The sequence below is a fragment of the Cavia porcellus genome, unplaced genomic scaffold (assembly GCF_034190915.1).
Source record: "Cavia porcellus strain 051 isolate PalLab524CR breed Dunkin Hartley unplaced genomic scaffold, mCavPor4.1 scaffold_5, whole genome shotgun sequence".
Taxonomy (NCBI): domain Eukaryota; kingdom Metazoa; phylum Chordata; class Mammalia; order Rodentia; family Caviidae; genus Cavia; species Cavia porcellus.
This window is the reverse complement of record NW_026947488.1, coordinates 1,408,033-1,426,802: the sequence shown is the minus strand read 5'-3', so window position 1 is coordinate 1,426,802 and position 18,770 is coordinate 1,408,033. Positions and strand designations below refer to the sequence as shown.

General features: G+C 59.2%; 1 protein-coding gene across 4 annotated transcripts; it reads right to left on the bottom strand.

Moving 5' to 3' along the window:
• Positions 1 to 117: 117 nt before the first annotated feature.
• Nkain4 (sodium/potassium transporting ATPase interacting 4) lies at positions 118 to 14,847 on the bottom strand. Of its 4 annotated transcripts, XM_003462833.5 has the most exons (7): positions 14,436 to 14,576; positions 6,505 to 6,642; positions 6,120 to 6,200; positions 5,080 to 5,277; positions 3,123 to 3,183; positions 1,946 to 2,030; positions 118 to 812 (listed from the first exon to the last, which is right to left on the bottom strand). In XM_003462833.5, exons 1-7 carry the CDS (start codon positions 14,487 to 14,489, stop codon positions 803 to 805), a joined length of 627 nt encoding a protein of 208 aa, XP_003462881.2. In that variant the 5' UTR covers positions 14,490 to 14,576; the 3' UTR covers positions 118 to 802. The 4 variants fall into 4 exon arrangements, with proteins under 4 accessions (XP_003462881.2, XP_063104108.1, XP_063104109.1 ...); XM_063248038.1 differs by lacking the exon at positions 1,946 to 2,030; XM_063248039.1 differs by lacking the exons at positions 118 to 812; positions 1,946 to 2,030; positions 14,436 to 14,576 and adding exons at positions 2,038 to 2,960; positions 14,649 to 14,847.
• Positions 14,848 to 18,770: the final 3,923 nt, after the last annotated feature.

The window sequence follows — 18,770 nt, the reverse complement described above, 5'->3', positions numbered from 1 at the left end:
ACACGGTCTCCTCTCCCTGCTTCCCTACCCACCCTGCCCATGTCCTGCTGCCGTTGGACACTCCTGGGACCCTGCTTCTGACGCCCCGTGCCACTGAGCTCCACCGCGCAGGCAAGGTTGGGCTGTGGCCACGTGCTTTTATTCACCTCCAGGACTGTTTGCCCAGGATCACTCTGAGCGATGCCACCTGTGTCACAAGAGCCTCAGGCTGTGCAGTGCCCGGCAGTCTTCTGTGCCGGGCCTCGGCCTGGGAGCAGTAGGGCTGCCTCTCTGAGCACGGCCAGCCGTCATCAAACTCCACTCCTGTGAGGCTGGAGAGCGCGTGAGGCGGGGCAGTGCAGGGTCCAACAAATCCCCAAAGGTCGGGGGTGGGGGGGCTTGTGGCCCTCCTGGTGGGGCTGCCCCTTCCCTGGCAGCAGGGCCACAGCTGGTGGGTCCGGCCAACCACAGGCAGGACACACAAGGAGGGGGCTCCTCAGAAAACCATCCCGGCCTGCTGTGGATGGAGCTGACATCCCAGCACTGGCCAAGGAGACTGGGAATGTGGTTTTCTGGTTTTCTCTTCATTTTCTTTTGTGTCTTTTCTCCCTCTTTTCTCTTTTTTTTTTTGAAAAAGGAGACTATGAACTCGTTCCTCTTTTTTGCCCGCCCTGCCCTGGCTGGCGTTCAGGGCGACATGAGCACGCACTGGTGTCACACACAGAGCACAGGGCGGGCAGGAGGCAGCACGGGTCCTGGCTGATGGGCTCCAGGGCGTGGCTGAAGCAGGAGGTCCCGAGGGCAGGGTTAGTGGCCACCTCACTTACGCAGGCCTGCAGGAAGACAGTCAGGAAGGCTGCATCCCTCCTCTGGAGAACTCGAAATGCAAATGTCTTCCTGGCCTTTGGCAAAAAGGGGCCAGGTACAAGGAGCTGGGCTCTTGCTTCCCGGGGACAGACTGGGCTCTGACTTCTGCTCACTCGGGCCAAAGAAGACATGGCAACAAGATTGGGGCCAAAGGGCCAATCTGAAAAGAAGGGGCTCGCCTGGTCCCCCTGCCCACCCAGGCTCCCCACTGTAGGAAAACCCCAAGGCTATGCTGTCAGCAAGCTCTGCCAGGCCCAGCCTCAGCCCAGGCTCCAGGCAGCTACCCACCCCTTTACCCGTGGTCAACGCTGTGGCTGCCCGGCTCAGGACGTGTGAGAGGCCCCTGTCCTCCTGAGGTCTTTACTTCCTCACTTGTTTGTCCTGGGAGCTGGATTCTGGCTACCTCCGATGACCCCGGGCCATGGCAGGCCTTTACTCACAGGAGGGCTAGAGGCTGCCAAGTGGGCAGCCAGGGGACACCACAGAAGGCCTGGGCAGCTGGGAGAGGCCATGCTCCTCACTAAAGAACCGCTCAATTCCTTTTCTGATTCTGAAATCTAGAACTGCTCTGGACAGGGCAGGGTGGCAGCCAAGACTACATCAGAGGGTGGGCTATGAGCCTGGCCATCCCACCCCAGGCTGGGGTCTGCAGAGCCACCAGCACGACCTTCTAGAAAAGAGGTCTGGTCCTCCAAAGGTAGAACACCGATGTTTCCCGCTGCAGTGGGCCCTGGAGAATCACTCAGTCATCCTCCTGGGAAATGACTTGTCACACGCACACACCCCGACCTGGGACTCAACCCCCCACAGAGGCTGTCACTGCTGGGCTCCAAGCTTGGGAAGAAGGCGGAGTCCTGGGGCTGCCTGGTAACTAATCCTGGTTACTAACTCAGTCTTGCTAACTAATTCAGCCAGACATGAGGTTGAGCTTAGAAATAGGAGGCAAGCCAATGACAGATGCAAGAATGGATGGACAAATGGCACACAGACAGACAAACAGACGGACGCCTGATGAGACTACTCAAGGAGGGCAGCCTCGTGCTGTGAATGCCCCATGGGCCAGACTGGCCACGGAGCAGGCTCAGCAGGCCATACTTACAACTGCGCCTGCTTGCACAGGAGCTTGGGTGGCTTTTCATTAACATGATACAGAGGAAATGGATCAAATCCACCAATGAAATCAACTGAAAGAAATCAAGACCCAAATAATAGAAACCCCAAACAATGGAAGAGATGGCAGAACAGAAAGAGAGCCCAATGGGAAACACTCCCCCACCCACCAGAGCAACAGGCAGCCCACAGGTAGGGGGGACAAGCCCCGCCCCAAACTGGGCCCAGGTCTGGTCTCAGACCCTGGGAGGAACCTCGCTGGGGCAATGATTGTGCATGGTCTCCTGGCTGGGAAATCGGAAAGCCTCACCGTTCCAGCGGGGGGACGGGCAGAGGGGACAGCCCAGGACGGGCTGCACCACTCCTGCCAGGCTCCTCCATTCGTCCTCCCCTCATGTCCACATTGCCTGCCCCTTGTGGCCACCTGTCCCATACAGTGGCAGGACTCACTGGGCAAAGTGAGCGCACTTCTGAGCCCAGGGCCGACTCCTGCCTCACAGTGTTCCTCACGCGTCAGTGTGCAGCCCCTTGTCTGCTCCCGACGATGGCCTGTGTTGGCCCACGCAGCACAGGGGCTGAAGGCTGCTAGGGCAGAGTCAACCACCGACTCCCAGACACAGGGTGCTCTGAATTTTCATTCAGACCCTGGCAAAGGCTCCACCCGAGCAGTGCCCACCCCTGGCCTGACCTGGCCTTTCTCTGTGGGGGCCTCCTGAGAGGCAGGAGCCTTACCACGTCTTGGGGCAAATGGGAAGTTGGAAAGGGTTCCCACGTGGAGGAAAAAGGATGCCTCCAGTGGGCCTCCTCCTACCAAGCGCCTGATGGGAACATCTGTGGCCAGCAGGACAGGTGGCTTGTGCCCCTGAGGGCTCAGACCTTCCTCGTTGGGCTGCTTCAGTCACGAGGACAGGTCTGGTGCCAGTGGACAGCAGCCCATGAGCTGAGCCGGGAGTCCATGGTACAGAGTCCGCCCAGGCTCTGGACTGTTCCTGCTCTGCTCAGGCCTGCGGCAGGGAGCAAAGGCCGCTGCTGGCATGGGCACACTGCTGAAAGGGGCCTCTGGCCCCACAGCATGGGACCCTAGAGCTGTCCCCTGACTGGCTAATGCTCCCACCCCCACAGATGTGGCCCACACAGATATCAGCTGGAGGCGTGGCTGCACTTACAGCTGTCCTCTTCCTCCATGAGCATGCTGACCACGTAGCAGCTGTAGACAAAGCCCAGGAGCTGGAAGACATCGAGAGCCAGCAGTGAGGCTGTGAGGCACGCTCACTGGGGCGCCATCGAGGGTGTGTGTGGCAGCACCAAGGCCCTGCTTCGCTGGGGCCTCAGTTTCTTCCTCTGTGAAATGGAACCGCAGATGGATCTGCATGGCCTCCTAAGTCCCTGCTCCAGGCAGCACCTGCTTCTCCCTCCGACCCACTCAGTGAGGACAATGGGATGGTGCCTGTGGTGTAAATGAGCCCCAAGTGAGGCTCCAGGGCACGGGGTCAGGCCAGCATTATACCCCTGTACAGTGCAGGGTGTCCTGAGCCACTGCAGATGCGGGGCTCCAGCACAAATGGGACAGGCTGTGACCCACACATGCACACAGCTCAGGAGATCCCAAGCAGGCCTCAGGTGACAGGGACACTTAGGCTGATGGACAGGGCAGGGAGCAGCCAGAGCCCAGTGTCATAACAGGACAGCAAACTGCACGGCATCACGATAGCTGACCAGGTCACCCTAGTGGGATCTCAGAGGCCACCTCAGCCCAGCTTGTCATGAGAGAAGCACACAGAATGTGGAAGTGTTGAGAGGTCCCAGAGCAGCCGAGGTCTGGTGTGGTGGCCCTCAGCCCAGGAGGGAGGTCAGGCCCATGCCCACTGGGCAATGTCCTACAACCTGCCCCTGGCCCACAGGAGCTTGGCTGGCAGTGTGGACAGATGCAGTTTCTGACTGGGTTGGCCAGTGGGGAGCCTAGAAGGTAACTGGAAGGAGACGCAGACCACATGCCTGGCCACTTTCCTGCAGGGCTGCCCCTGCCCAGCACAGCTCCTGGGGTTGGTGGCCCTCGGTTCCCACATCCCACCAGGCCCAAGGCGCTGTGACAACACAGAGCCTCAGCTTCATAACCACCCCATCCTTCCCCCACGCCAGCCACAGGCTCCGTCTGCCTCACCACCTCCCCAAGGACTCGGGACACACAGGAAAGACACTGGAAGGGGTGCTGGCTGGGGATCTTGGAAAGAGAAGAGGTGTCCTCAGGGGCACCACAGCCAGCGGAGCACCCGCTAGGCAGGAACACAGAGAAAGGTGGCCACACTGGGGACTGCACAACTGAGGGCCGTCAGAAGGAAGCAGGACTTCCTGGGTGCCGATCTGGCCCCTCCACTAAGCAGCACTAGGCCTTAGGGAATTCGCTTGCAGTCATGAGAGCTGCAGTACCAGGGCACCAGGCCCGACCACCATGGTTGCTGTCATGAGAGAAGCACACAGAATGTGGAAGTGGTGCCTGGAGAGGCCAAGTCTTGCAAGGTCTGGTCTCGGCCAGCCTGCGGCACCAGCGCCAACCCCACTGAGGTCCGGGAGGCACAGCCCGGCCTTGCCTTCTCCCCAGGAGATGAGAGCTTCTGAGCTGGGGCCCCCAGCGCTCCTGCAGCTCTGGGAGTAGGACTCTCCGTGCCCACTAGGGCAGCACAAGTCCACCAGGCCACCTTAGGAACAAATGTGTTGCAACAGGGCTCACTGTGCAGCCACACTAGCCCGGCTGGGGTCTCTGCCCCTCTCCCAGCCCAGCTGACATCTGCCTCGAAGGTGGCCAGGCTTCTCCCTCCCTGCCTGTGCTGCCCCTGGAGCTGGAGATACAGGAGCCTCTGTGAGGACCCCCAGCCTGCTTCCCTCACGCCCTGGATGCGGCTGTTTTGGCCTGCCTCCCACCCACAGCAGCAGCAGGAGGCCAGGGTGAAGCCTGAGGTGTGTGTTCAGCTGGGAGCCACAATACCTAACCTGCTGGGAGGAGCAAGAGGGAGGCTAGTTCCTCCACACGCAGCAAAGGCTCAGCCCCAAGTGGGGCAGGCTAAGGCCCCGGTGCCTTGTACCCTCTCTGTTTCCTCATCGCCCTTCCTGACGCTCCCCACTCACCGCCACCAGGATCTGCAGGCTGCTGTGCAGGGCCTCCACGTGGCCAGGCTCCAAGGAACAGCCAGTGCTGGACACCAGGGCCTGGCCATGCAGCGGCCTGAGTCCAGCTGGGGATGCTCCCTCATGCAGACAGCCCGGCCCATGTTCTTGCCACCAGGAGCGGTGCCTGGAGAGGTTGAAGGTCAGGAGCCCACTGTCCTGAGGGCAAGAGGGCAGGACTGGTCAGTGCAGAGGAGGGCAAGGGTGCTTCCCATCAGCACAGGTTCCAGCCCTCAGCCCTCGTACCCCGGGTTTTGGGAGGCTTCCTGTACCTGCAGACCTAGGGTCACTCTCACAGTGACCCTGCCCCCAAGTCTCCAGCCAGAGCTGGGCTTGTACACACACTCAGCTTCCTTAGCCTCCCCCTGCAGCTCCTGTGTGGCCCCACAAACCAGGGCTAGTCTGTCCTGCTGGGCATCGGTGTTGGTAGTGGTCAGAGCAGACAGCAGCAGGAGCCCCAGGCCACCCTGGGCCCCAGGGCCCTGTGCAAGGTGCCTGGAGCAGCTGGCTCACCCTGAGGTTCGCCCAAACAGGCGACCACAGATGGCCAGGACAGGAGACGCACTCGGTTACGGAAGGCAGAGCCCACTCTCCGCACCCTGGCCCTGCTCAGCCTTTCCAGTTTCTTTTCCGCATGCTTCTACCAAGCCGGCCTCTCCCTCCACACCGTGAGGCCTGGGCTCCAAGGTCTCCCCCTCCAGGAAGGCTTTGTGGTGTGCTTCGCAGCCAGAGGCCCCAACCTGCCTGCTGTCCCCACAGCAGCCGGTCCACACCTTCCACCGACCATAAATCACTTTCTCACTTTACTGGCACCAACTTGGCCAGGGAGGTCTCAGTGTTGGAGACAGAGCCATGCACTGCCCAAGTCCCCTCCACTACAGAGAGGCGCACAGTGAGCAAACACACACACACACACACACACACCCCTAGTGTCACATGGTGACCAGGCCAGGGGTCCCCGCTGACAGGTCTGTTTGCAGCCCCCTCCCGTCTTTACTCACCCTTGAGAGGCCCCCCACTTCCAGGTAGAAGCAGATGATAAAGACATTCCAGGTGACCCAGACGGCTGCCCACACGACGTACTAAAGAGATGAGAGAGGAGAGGGGAAGAAGGTGAGCCCTGCGGTCAGCTACCTGCTTTTATATAGCCCCTTGGAGATCCACAGCAGGGTCTGGGGCTCCTGGAGCCTGGGGCACTCAGCTCAGAGACTTCCTCGAGCCTTGCAGTGCCCTCAGAAGCACCATCTTCCAGAATTCCAGGTGTCCAGGCTGGAGGAAGTCTGAGCCGAGGTCTGGATCAATATGTGTTCTGGTGGCTTTGAGGGGAGCAGGCCAGGACAGTGACAGGGGACACCCCATCCTGGTCACCACCCACAGTGGACTTACCACCATGATGTAGCGCGGCCGGTACTGGATGGTGCCAAAGAGCCCCAGGATGACCACGACACTGTGCACAAAGTTGGCCAGGATGGGTGCCCACTGGTAGCCCAGGAAGTCAAATACCTGCCTTTCCAGAATGGTGACCTAGAAGCAGGAGGGAAGTGAAGGCCAGCGACCCTAAAGGAGGCCTCAAACCTCCCCGCCAGGCCTGAGGTCCAGGATCCCTTAGGTCCAGGTCTCTCTCCTAACTGCCCCCTCTGGCTCTATTAGAGGAGCTTTGTCAGCCACACTACAAACTCCTGCTTAACTCTCACAGACACAGAGGACCTGCTGCTTTTCTCTTCTAATGAAAATCTCCAAGTAAAGTCAGGCATAGAAGCATATATGTATAACTACAGCACTCAGGAGGCTGAGGCAGGAGGAACCTCACAAGCCAAGGCCAGCTCAGACTACATAGGGAGACCTTGTCTCAAAAAACAAAGAAAAAATGAACAAACAAACAGAACCAATCAAAAAATACTCCAAATATATTTGGGAGGCCCTGAGTGTCACCACTGGAGCAACCCTCCCCGTCCGCAGCTCTAAATTCCAGGTGGCAGGGGCAGATAAACAGGAGGCACCAGCCCACACATGACGCTCAGGTGCTCCAGGGCAGCAGAGACCCGACTCCCCCCATGGCGCTGGGCCTACTGTCTCCAGCTCTGTAGCTGCCTGGGGGACAGTGAACCTAGGTGAGGTGTCTATGCACAGACAGGCTGGCTGCACCTCCATTTCCGGTACACTCAGGAGACCTCTGAGGGCTCTGCAGACACTGCCCTTTGGGGAGGTAGACAGAGGGACCAAGAGGAGGGAAGGAGGAGTCCAAGGGGTGCAGGGTTTTATACCTCGGGGAGATGAACTGATTTAGCAAAGCCAGGACACTGAAGCATCCATCCATCTATCTATCCACTCACCCATCCATCCATTCACCCTCCACCCATCCACCCACCCATCTGTTCATCCATCCATCCATCCACCCACCCACCCATCCATTCATCCATCCATCCACCCACCCACCCATCCATTCATCCACCCATCCATCCATTCACCCACCCATCCATTCATCCATCCACCCACCCACCCATCCATTCATCCACCTATCCATCCACTCATCCATCCATCCATCCATCCATCCCACCCACCCATCCATCCATTCACCCATCCATCCATTCACCCACCCATCCATTCATCCATCCACCCACCCACCCATCCATTCATCCATCCATCCACCCACCCACCCATCCATTCATCCACCCATCCATCCATTCACCCACCCATCCATTCATCCATCCACCCACCCACCCATCCATTCATCCACCTATCCATCCACTCATCCATCCATCCATCCATCCATCCCACCCACCCATCCATTCATCCACCTATCCATCCACTCATCCATCCATCCATCCATCCCACCCACCCATCCATCCATTCACCCATCCATCCATTCACCCACCCATCCATTCATCCATCCACCCACCCACCCATCCATCCATCCATCCACCCATCCATCCATTCACCCATCCATCCATTCATCTACCCATCCATTCATCCATCCATTCACCCATCCATCCATTCATCTACCCATCCATTCATCCATCCTCCCACCCACCCATCCATTCATCCATCCATCCATTCATCCATCCATCCATCCATCCATTCATCCATCCATCCATTCATATCCATCCATCCATCTGTTCATTCGTTCATCCATCCACTCAAGCCATCTTTCACCAGGCTCCCCATCCATGAGCTACGACACAGACAGCAATGGAAAACACCACTAGACCCACCTTTGGAGGCTGCTTTTGGGAGAGAAAGCTGTGTCCAGCAAGGGCTGGAAGGGGCTGGCCACATCCAGGAGGGACAGTAGGGCCAAGGGCAGCATTCCCCAGGTGCTGGGGACTCCGGCTCCAGTGCTAGGAGACACTGGGACAGCTAGAGATGGTCCCCAAGCCAGCATGATATCTGGTGCTCTCAGGAAAAAGTCTCATGGCTGCTGAGGGGTCCCCGAGATGGGCTGAGATCCAGCACTGGCCGGGATGGGCGGCAGCCAGAGCAGGGAGAGCAGAGGTAAGGGGCAGCCCCTCCAACATGGTCTCATGGCGCAGTGGCTGGGGGCGGAGCTGCCTGCAGTCACAGGGTCAGCAGGCTGCAGGCATCCACCCCAAGCAGAATACTGAATCCTTCCTGCCAGCTCCACTCCACTGTTCTAGGCTGCATCCTCCAGCCCAGGAAGCAGCTGCCACGGGGACACCTCTAGCCACAGCCCAGAGCCCAGAGCCCAGGGTTCATTTGCAGGAAGTCTCAGGAGGAGCCTGCAGAGGCTGGGACTCCTGGAGACCACGGAGACAGCTGGAGGGCCTGCTGGGTGGAACAGCAGGGGCACAACTGCTGCCAGCACCAGGTCCTTCCAGGGGACTCAGTTTTCTTGGAAGCCATACCTTCCAGTCACAGAGAGCTCAAACCCACACATCCAGCCTCTCCTCAGTGGCTCTGGCTGTCAGGGGTGGAAGTACAGCTCACGTAGGTTCCCCGGGCTGAAGACACCTGTATTCTCACCCTCCCCAGGGCAGGGTAAGCCCTGGTGGTGCATACTGCAGCTGGAGCAGCTCCTGGGGGGCAAGGCCTTGTACATTCCCTAGCTTAGTGCCAGCCAGGCAGCACCTCTGTCTTGTTCTACCCACACTGGTGCCTCTGCCATCCTGGGTGGAATTGCGCCCACAGCAGCTCTGCCCCCACAGGTGCTCTCCCTAGGCTGAATGGAGCGTGGAGGGTTCCCTCTCTGTCCCCCACTCTTACAGCATCCAAGTCTCCAGCAGGGAGCCTCAGAGCAGGAGCCACACCCAGGGAGGAGAGAGAGGGGACAATTCCCCCTAAGGGACAGGGAGTCGGTGCTCTGGCCTCCCGATGAAGCCTGCTGTGTCCTTCCTCAAAGCATCACTAACAGGAGCACACAGAAGGGACCATAGGGGAGCTCTCTCATGTCCCAAGAAGCAGGTGAGCCTCCCTCAGTAGTCTCAAGCACAAGGAACTGGAAGTCATAACCTCGCCATGGCAGGAAGGCAGGGAGAAGCCACCCTGGCGAAGGTAGGGTCTTCCTGCCCGTTGACCCCAGAGAGAAGCAGAGAGGTGCCGTCAGGTAGATTCAGAATGACCCAGGCCACCCAGGATGAAAAGAGCCAGGCAGAGAAGCATCCCTAGGAAGCCTCAGAGGCTCCCCCAGAAGATGATGGGAACGCTGACTCTGAGTACCCCACACCACACAAGGAGAGGACGCTGAGGCGGTGAAGGGCCGGGCTTGGCCACTCACTCAGCAGGCTGGGGGGCCATAGAGGCCCTGAGCAGGGTCTGTGCACCACCCATCACCTCTTAGACATGGTTCAGCCGGCTCGGCTCTTAGCCTGGGTCGGGAAGTCCCTGCAGCTGCTGAGACAGGGCCCGGTCGTCACACTCACCCCCCTGCTCATGGTGGGACTTGGAACAGCCCAGATGAGAGTCCATCTGGATCTCTGGCTTCCCACAGACATGGGGCACGCAGGGCCCTGTGACCCTGCAGGGCACGCAGACATGGGGCTGGGCCCTGTGCTCCAGCACCACTGGCTCTGCAGGGAAAGCCTGGGCCTGCACAGCGGCCGGTGAGAGGAAACAAGGCCTTGCACTCCATGGACATCCTGCCCGGCCCTTGCAAGCTAGCCCCAATGGTCTTCTGCATCCTAAGGACCAGGCTGTCTGTCCAGCTTCCGCTCAGAAGTGACCAGAGGGCTTGTCTGGGAAGAATGTGGAACCTGCGTGTGCATTAAAGTATAGAGCACAGTGTGCACAGGCATGTGAGTGTGCATGTACACATGTGTAAACAGATGCCTGAGGAAGAGGCAGACTGACGCACCATGTTGGGTCACGGGGACTGTGGAGCTTCTTTGCCCTGCTGTCCCCAGATGTTCTGTCATGTGGTGGTGTTTATACTTTTTCTGAGGGAAAGATTCTTTCCGCAAGCCACTGAATCCCAGCAGGTCGCCCCTCCTCAAACTCAGGCCCATCCCGACAGCTGGGCCTGGAATGTGGGTTTGGGACCCATGACTTTGACCCAGATGGGGGTGGTGTTCAGCAGAGCCAGGACCACACAGCCTGGTGGCCAGCTGAGCAAGGATGCCACTGCTCAGCATGGGCCCTGGATCTCAGCCACTCGAGGGGAAGTGCTGCTGGGCCTCCTTAGGCAGCAGCTGGCTCCACTGCTGATGGGCCCTCCAGACTGGCCCCCAGGGCAGTCTCAGCCTGGCCTGGTCTGGATCCAGGGCCTTTGCACAATGAGCTTTCAGGGAGCAGGTGTCACTAAGGCCCACAGCCCTGGGCCACAGGCCTACATCCTACATCTATGGCCCTGTCACCCCCAGATCCACCTGCCTGCTGCCCCTGCTTGCCTCAGCCAAGCAGACCCTCAGATGACTCCCTCTCAAGCCCAGTGCTCCTTCCCCAGTGCCCTACGCAGCTGCCTTTCTCCCAGACCACTGCCTGGGAAAGCCCAGTGGCTCTGGCTCCGTGTCCCAGCAGACGAGGCCAAGTAGCTCTGGTCTCCAGCCAAGGGCCCCATTCTTGGCAGGCAAAGCCCCTTCTCTTTCATGGACCAGGCACCTCAGTCAGTTCCCAGCTTGCCTTCCAGGTCCTCCCCAGCTCCCGGCACCAAGAGCCCTTGTAAAGGACAAGCCCTGGGCGTGATGGACCTGTGGAAGGACTGGTGTCCACCCTCGCAATCCCACCCCCTACCAAGGTTGGCACACCAGCCCCTGCTCTGCGCTGTCCAGCACCTGCACCAGGGAGGAGACCTCAAGCTGCCGTGACCAAGCTCCCCAACACCTGCCCCTCAGGAGGTGGCAGCTCCACAGCTCTAAATGTCCTGACCCATGGCCACCTCGAACAAAGCCCCGAGTGGTGGGGTGTGTCAGTTCTGACTGGTTCAAGGGGGTTGAGGGATATAGAGGTCACCCCAGGACACCCACATGGGCAAGGCAGGGGCCTAGGACTTCAGGCCCGGGCTTCCTCGGAGGAGGCTGCAGAGGCAGTGAGCATCACAGTAAGCCACAGCTCAGAGGTCATGGGTCTTGACAGCCGCTGACTGTCACTGCCAATAGGAAGCAGAGGAAGTGGGACACTGCCCATGGGTCCAAGCTGGCAGCTCTCTAGTGCAGCTGGAAACACCATGGCTGGGAGAGACACCTGGGACCTACAGCATCCATCGGCAGTACATGGTAGCAGCAAGGATCCTCCATGCCTGCCCTGGGCAGTCACACGGTGACCTGCGCATTGCTGGGCAGCACTAACCAAGGCCAGAGAGCATCTTCGAATGCTTCATTGCTTCTTGGCCCAGAATGAGCCTCCTACATCTGGAGCACCCTCCCTGAGGGCTGGGCTCTGCTGGTCCCTTCCCCACAGCAGAGGAGACCTTGCACAGAAGTTTGTCCATTGTACTCATTTTGGGCAAAGAAAACAGCATCTTCTTGCCTCTGTGCCCCGAGCCTGTGAAGCAGCCATGAGCAGGATGGACTCAGCCTTGACCCCGGCCGGCCTCTACTGACCGGCTGCACCATGCCACTGAGGGGTCAGACCCCAGGGATCCCATAAGTGGGGAGGTTCTGCAGGCCCAGATGGGTGTGGCTTGGAGACTCCAGGGCACAGGTGTGACGGGGAGGGGTGTGGGACCCCGGGGCAGGGATGAGTGTGAGCGAGAAACTGGAGGGGGCGGACAGGACCTATGGGACCTGCACATAAGTTGGATTCACTCACACACAGCTGGCTAATCCCGAGCCCCAGGGCTCCCCTCTCCCCAGAGGACATTACTCACAGCAGGGGTGCCCACCCTGCCTGTGCCCCACCATGAGGATCAGAGGATGGGAGGATGAAGATGGCCCCAGCCCATCCCTGGGGCACCCGAGGGCCCACTTGGCTTCCCCTGGCACTGTCAAAGGAAGCCGCAGACAGGTACTGGGACCAGCTGCATACAGCCTCAGGGTGGCCTCAGGAATGGAGACCTGAAGCCTAGGGGTGTCCCAGAAGTGGGGTTCCGTGCTGGGCCCTTCCTGTCACTTGGCGTCCTTGAGGCTGAGTTAGGCAGGCGATGGAGAGCAGGAGGTCCTGCCAGGCCCAGCCCCAAACCCCTTCATGGGCCCCAACTCCCTGGGCACAGCAGAGGGAGGTCTGGGAACGGCTGAGCAGGCCTGGATGGCTCAGAATGGTCGAAGTTCACACTATTCTTTCAGGAGAGATGCTTGGGCCCTTTGTCCTGTAACTTAGTAACAAGAAAACTCTCCTGCTCCTCCAAAAAAGAGAGCTCTGCTCCTCAAGACACACCCCTAGCTTTCCCCTGCCCCACACTCGCAGACAGTGTACAGAGTGGTGGGTGGCAGTGACCAGCTTCCTCCCAAGGCAGGAAGGGATGGCCCCAACTTCCAGCTGGGCCAAGACAGCCTTTGACAGCTCCCGCTGCACTGGCCCTATGCTCCCTACGCTAACAGCAAGGGGACAGATCTGCCCAGGCTCTGGCTTGCACCCTCTCCCCAGGAAGCCCTGTGCCCTCCAGCCAAGATGACTCTTCCCTCTTGGGGCCAACCAGATTTCCAAGTGTCTGTCCAGAATGTCCATCTGTCTTTGGTCCACAGCAGACAAAACTAGCAATGTGACCCAACCTGACCGCTCCACACCTCAGGGCCACATCCTTCTCGGGCTCCTATTCTAGTTGAACACCTGTTTCTCTAGCCTGTACCCCAGCCCACATCTCAACCAATGGAGAGCATCTTCATACCAAACGCAACACAGGAAAACCAGTTAGCAGCCCCCCAAATCCACTGCACTTCCTCTCGCCTAGGCTGAGGCAGGCTCCAAGCCTCTGCATCAGCAGGGCTCATTTCTGCCCTCCCCTGTGGTACAGGGTATGTGACCAGACATTGGAGCCCCTCTGAGAGACAAACCCTGCAGGGTCCCAGGGCCCCCAAGCCAGGCCTCTGACTTGAAGGGGGGACTCAGCACCTGTGCTGCTCCACACCGCACAGCCAGGTTGCTCAAGTTTTCTCTTTAAAACTTCTTAGAAACAGCCATTCCTTGTCTGCACCCTCTAGCTCCATAAGGAGAAGCAGAGGCGGCCAGCTGAGCCCAGGGCCCACCCCAGCCTTGGAGACAACAAAGCAGCATTTCCTTTTTAAGACCGGATCCAGCGCCCATTAGCATCCTCTGGGCCTTCCAGGCTTAGGCAATCCACCTTTGTCCAACCCCCTCCTCCCAGGGCAGCCAGCACAAGGTCCAGGTTTCTGGTCCCCGGGGATCCAGACTGACTCAAGGACCGTAGAAAGTTGGCCAAGTGGCACCAAGTTCTCTGACAAAGCTCTGACCCAGGGGCCAGGGCATCTCCAGGCACGAAGATGTGGGCACAGCCCTGGGAACCCGGCTCGCCCTTTCTCATCTCCCTCCAGGACCAGGACCCTCCCACGCAGCTGGGGCAGGGCACTCCCACTCCCGAGCACACCCCCTCCTCAAGGCGCATCGCAGGCACGGGACTTGCTGCCCTTTCTGCATCTGGGGCTGCTTTGGCAAAGCTCCTGGCGCACACTCGTCACATGCACCTTTGGACACTTGTGGGCAAGGCACACAACAGGGTCCCTCGCTGACTGCGCGCGCCCACGGGACTTGTGACGCGGCCCGCCGAGGGTCGCCCCTGCCGAACGGCTTTTGTCCTGGACAAGGCCCTCCAGCTACTCCCTGGCACCTGTCCCCGCAGCTCGGGACGCAGCGGCGGGGTTCCTCGCTTCGCACAGGCGGGGCCGGGTGCCCGCTGCCGAAGCAGGTCCGAACCATCGATTCCGGAGCTCCCCGAGCTGGCGCGGAACCGCGGGCCCTGACCCGGCACTCACCAGCTGCAAAGTGCAGAGCGCGAGGAGCGTGCAGCGGCCAGAACACGAGCCCATGCTGTCCACGCCGCCACCGGTTTGCACCCGAGCCGGGTGGGCGCGCCCACTCCCCAGGCCCGCCCCATAGACCCCGCCCCACTCCGGCTCCGCCCCGGCCAGCGGGTCAGCCGCAGACCCCCAACCCCTCCAGCTGACAGCTGCACCCGCTCCACTCACCCCTTAGCACTGAGCAGCCCCTGGGGCTTTGGCAAGAATGGGGCTTGGACCGCTCCTTAAAGCGGCGATGAAGCGGCTGTCGGGCTGCATAGGGCAGTGGGGTGCTCAGAGGCTCCGACAGGATCTGCTGCGAGTGGTGCCTGAGACTGCCCTGGGTCCCTCCAGGAGGACCCCCCATGCCTCCCCATGCCCTGCCCCCATCACCGCAGGCGCACTGGGCATCATCATCTCTGCCCCGACCCAGAGCAGTGCACTGGCTGGGCCCCCTGCCACGTCATGAATCTCTTGGAGCAGCCCTCTCTGGTTTGGTTGATGCCCACAGGGTCCACAGAGCAGCATGGAGGGCAGATGTGGGGGCGGGCAGGGTGAGGAAGGGCCCTCAAAACCTCAGACGGAGGCCCTCTGACAGAGTGCTCAGTTGCTGTTCTTCAATTGGGCAGTCAGAGGTGGGGTGTAGGCAGTGGCACACAGATGCCATCAGAGTCCCCTAGCCTTTGCTCCAGCGTAAGGGGTGGGGACATCATGTGCCTGTGTCTCTGGGCAGCATCACGGACATGTTGGCCACTCTGGCCCCGGATGGTAGAGTGCCTCTGTCTTCCACCGCTGCAGACGTCCCCCGACATGAACATGTGTCCACTGGGATGGCCCCTCACTGTGTAGGAGGCAGGCTCACCACATCAAAAGCCAGATAATCACCAAGTTCCCTTCCTCGGGAATGTCTGAAAGTTGCGTCATTTGTAACTCTGAGTCTTACGTTCCTTGGATACATACATGTAGTGTAGAGCAAAGAAAAAGAAACACACAAAGGCTGTGAATAAACCACTTTCACTTTTACAGGTACCTTAAATGGCGGCGCAGGCCAGGGAGCACTGCTCCAGCCATCTGTTTGCCTGTACGCGTTCCTCAGGTGAGGTCCACTTGCGTCCATGGAAGTCAGCACCCCAGGACTCACTGCAGCATGTATGCAGTGCTGGGTGGCACAGGCGGGCTGGCAGTGTCACACTCCCCGGGTGTGTTCTCACATGGCCACTGGCAATCACACGTGGGCAGTGGCCTTTGCTGCACAGCCACAGGAGGGAGGAGGCGACACCCTGCCGTCTACCTCTCTGCCTCTGGCTGCCAAGGTGGCCAAGCTCATGTCTGAGTGCTGGGCAGCAGGGTGGTGGCAAGCATAATGTGGTCCCTTCTGAGAGTTTGTGTGGCCCATGCCTGCGTCCTCCTGGTCACTGGCCGGGGGGGCCCAGCTTGTGTGTTTGCTGGTTCTCCTGACAGACAGCTGGCAGCCTTGGGCTCTGGTGCTTTGCAATTCCATGGTCCTGGTGAGGCCTCTGCTAGGCACTCCAGGCCTCTCCCACTGGGTGAGGCAGATTCCTGCTGACAGGAGAACAGACACACTCAGGAAACAGAGAGCTCGTCCGGAGACACACCAGGGCCCAAGAGGCCAGGGCCTCCGCCTTGGGCCAGTTAGTTCACCTGTGGAGCCTGGCTTCTCAGAGCCAAAGCAGAGGCCTGGCATAGAAGGTTTCTGGGCTTGATGTGGAGCTCAGATCACTTAGGCATGAGGAAAGAGCAGACTGAAACTTAGGGGAACAGGGTCTGTGCAGTATCCCTCATTTACCTGACAGCATGACTGCACGGCCCAGCCCTGTCCAGCCCCTCCACAACACCCCACCATTCCACCCATCTCCTGCTCCCCACCGGGCAAGCCCTGTGGTCTGGTGACAGCAGTGGTGAATATGTAGGGATGAAAAATTAATGATGCTGTGGTCACAGGGGCTGGACGTGCAGGACCAACATACATCGGTCTACTTGTCCACTGACCACCGAGGCTGGGGATCTTGTCTGATCCTCAGTTTTAGGGAGATCACACCCTTAAGAGGAAGATGAGGAGGAGGAGTCAGAGGAGACAAAGGTGGTAAGAATAATAAGGGTCAAAACAGGATGTGACATTCGAGGTGCCAGAGTTCTGCAAACTGCAGGCGTGGGCCTCCCTGGGTTCCGGTACAGGCATGGGCTCTTCCCACACAGGCACGGAGATCACAGGCTATTAGGACAATGTACAGAGCGCAACCCAAGCCACCTGACACTGGCTGATGCCACAAATGGAAACAGACACCAGACAAGGGCCATGCAAACATGGGCAATGACAGGCAATACCAGGGCCTTTCGAGGACGTCTAACGGCAGGACTGGCTGGCCACACTCGAGACACTGGGCTGAGTCCTGGAAGCCTGGACGGACTCCCTGCAGGAAGCCTGCAGCAGAAGAAGGCCCCACTGCCTGAGGCCCTGCAGGAGGACAAAGCACACACCCTCCAAGCAGGTCCACCAGTGCTCCCAAGAGCCTCTCTGGGGACCCTGCGGGCTGGGAGCTGTCCAGGATGTTTTAAAAATTCTCTTTTGAAACTTCTTTACTATTAGCAACTCAGGGATCAAAGAGGAAAGGCAGTGTCAGGCAAGGCTGGTGTTTCTTTCTTAAGCACTTGGTTCCTTAAACAAACTGGAAAAAAAAAATCAAAGCGATTAACAGCTGGGCGCAGGCCTGTTTATGTCCGCCCTCTCTGAGGGCCACTGCCCAGCCCTCCCTGGTTCCCTACCTAGTCCTCCCTCTCCTGTGCCAATGATTCCCCAATGTCACAGAAAGAGAGTGTTTCCACTGCTGTAACAGGACATCTGCCCCAGGTCATTTATAAAGAACAGACTGTTTCCTACCATTCTGGATCTTGGGAAGTTCACAATCAAGGCACCAGCGGGTCTGGTGTCTGGTGAGGGCTGTTCTAGCTCTACGGGAGTGCCTATTATTGAGTCCTTGCTGGAGGAGAGCAGGAGAGCCCACTTCAGCCTGGAGCCTTTTGCAAGAGGGCAGATGGCACTTGAAAGCTAGAGCCCCGAGACTCATCTGCCCCTGAAGCCACATCTCTGAGCGCCTTCAGGTGGGGGTTCCCATTCAGCATGTACACTGAAGGGGTCCACAGCTCTCACCACAGCAGGGAGTCCGTGGGAAGACTCCTCCAGCCAGGGCTCCCGCTTCGGAAGCACAGTAAATATCTAGCATTTGGCATAGTCTCCCTACCTCCATTGCTGAAGTTGTGCAGGTGAAGAAACCCCGAGACACCCTCCCTCAGTGTCTGCTCGGAGTCGCTAGACAGGGCCATTCCCAGTCCCTGCAGGAGCCACAGAAGGGTGCCCAGCCCTCTTCCTCTTCTTACCTACTGCAGTTTGTTTTTTTTTAATCGGTACCGGGGATCAAACTCACAACCATACGCTTGCAAGGCAGGTGCTTATGCCACTGAGCTAAATCCCCAGCCCCTCCTCCTGCAGTTTTACAAGAGTCTTTGAAAGAAGGCACTGTCTGCGCTCCTATTTTACAGATGAGCAAACTGAGGCTTGGGCATAAGTGACTTTCCTGTAGCCTGTAAATGGAGGAGATAGGATTTGACTCCAGGTCTCTGCAACCTCACAGCTGGGCTCGGGGGACGGAGCTTTGGTGCTTGAAGGAAATTCCTGGGTGCCCAGGCTGTGGGCATGGGAGGGCTTTGAGAGGAGGGTCCCAGGATAGTCAGTGGCCAGCTAGCACCCTGGCCATCCCAGTACACTTGCTGGAAGGAGAAGCGGCCCGCCTGGGGCTGCAGCAGTCAAATCAGTGTGGCTGCCTGGCCTGCAGTTCTCGTGGCTGATCGCAGCTCCAGTGGACTCCTTGTTTTGATGTGCTGCATACTGCCCAGTCCTCTTACAGCCTGGCCCTCAGGGTGTCCACCGTCAGCTTTCCTGAGTCTCCTCTGACTGACCTGGGTGGCCCTCCACAGACTCCTCCTGGGCTCTAGCCCTGTGTCTGCGATTGATGCAGTCCCCAGCACTGCGTCCAGGGCTCTGCTCCCTCCCAGACCTCACTCCAGCCTGACCTCCACTGTGAGCCAGCCCTGGACACCAGCAGTTTGGCATCTTCCTGCTGCCCCTGAGGGGCTCCACTCTGGTCACACCCAGCTCCGAGCTCAGGGCTCCTATGTTCCTGTCTGCTTCTCTTCCTTGGTCCTCCCTGTCCCACCGAAAGCAAGTCCCACCGAAAGCAAGCCCCACCTTCGGCAGAATCTGACACCCTGTCTGACACCCTCTCCCCCTCCAGC

Excerpts from the sequence above, each read along its gene's own strand:
- Nkain4 (XM_013144624.3), bottom strand. The coding sequence starts at position 14,489 with ATGGGCTCGTGTTCTGGCCGCTGCACGCTCCTCGCGCTCTGCACTTTG. Across the intron at positions 6,643-14,435 it reads CGCTCTGCACTTTGCAGCTG|GTCACCATTCTGGAAAGGCA; the intron begins GTGAGTGCCGGG and ends TCCTGCTTCTAG. Across the intron at positions 3,184-5,079 it reads GCCTGCAGATCCTGGTGGCG|CTCCTGGGCTTTGTCTACAG; the intron begins GTGAGTGGGGAG and ends GATGTCTTCCAG.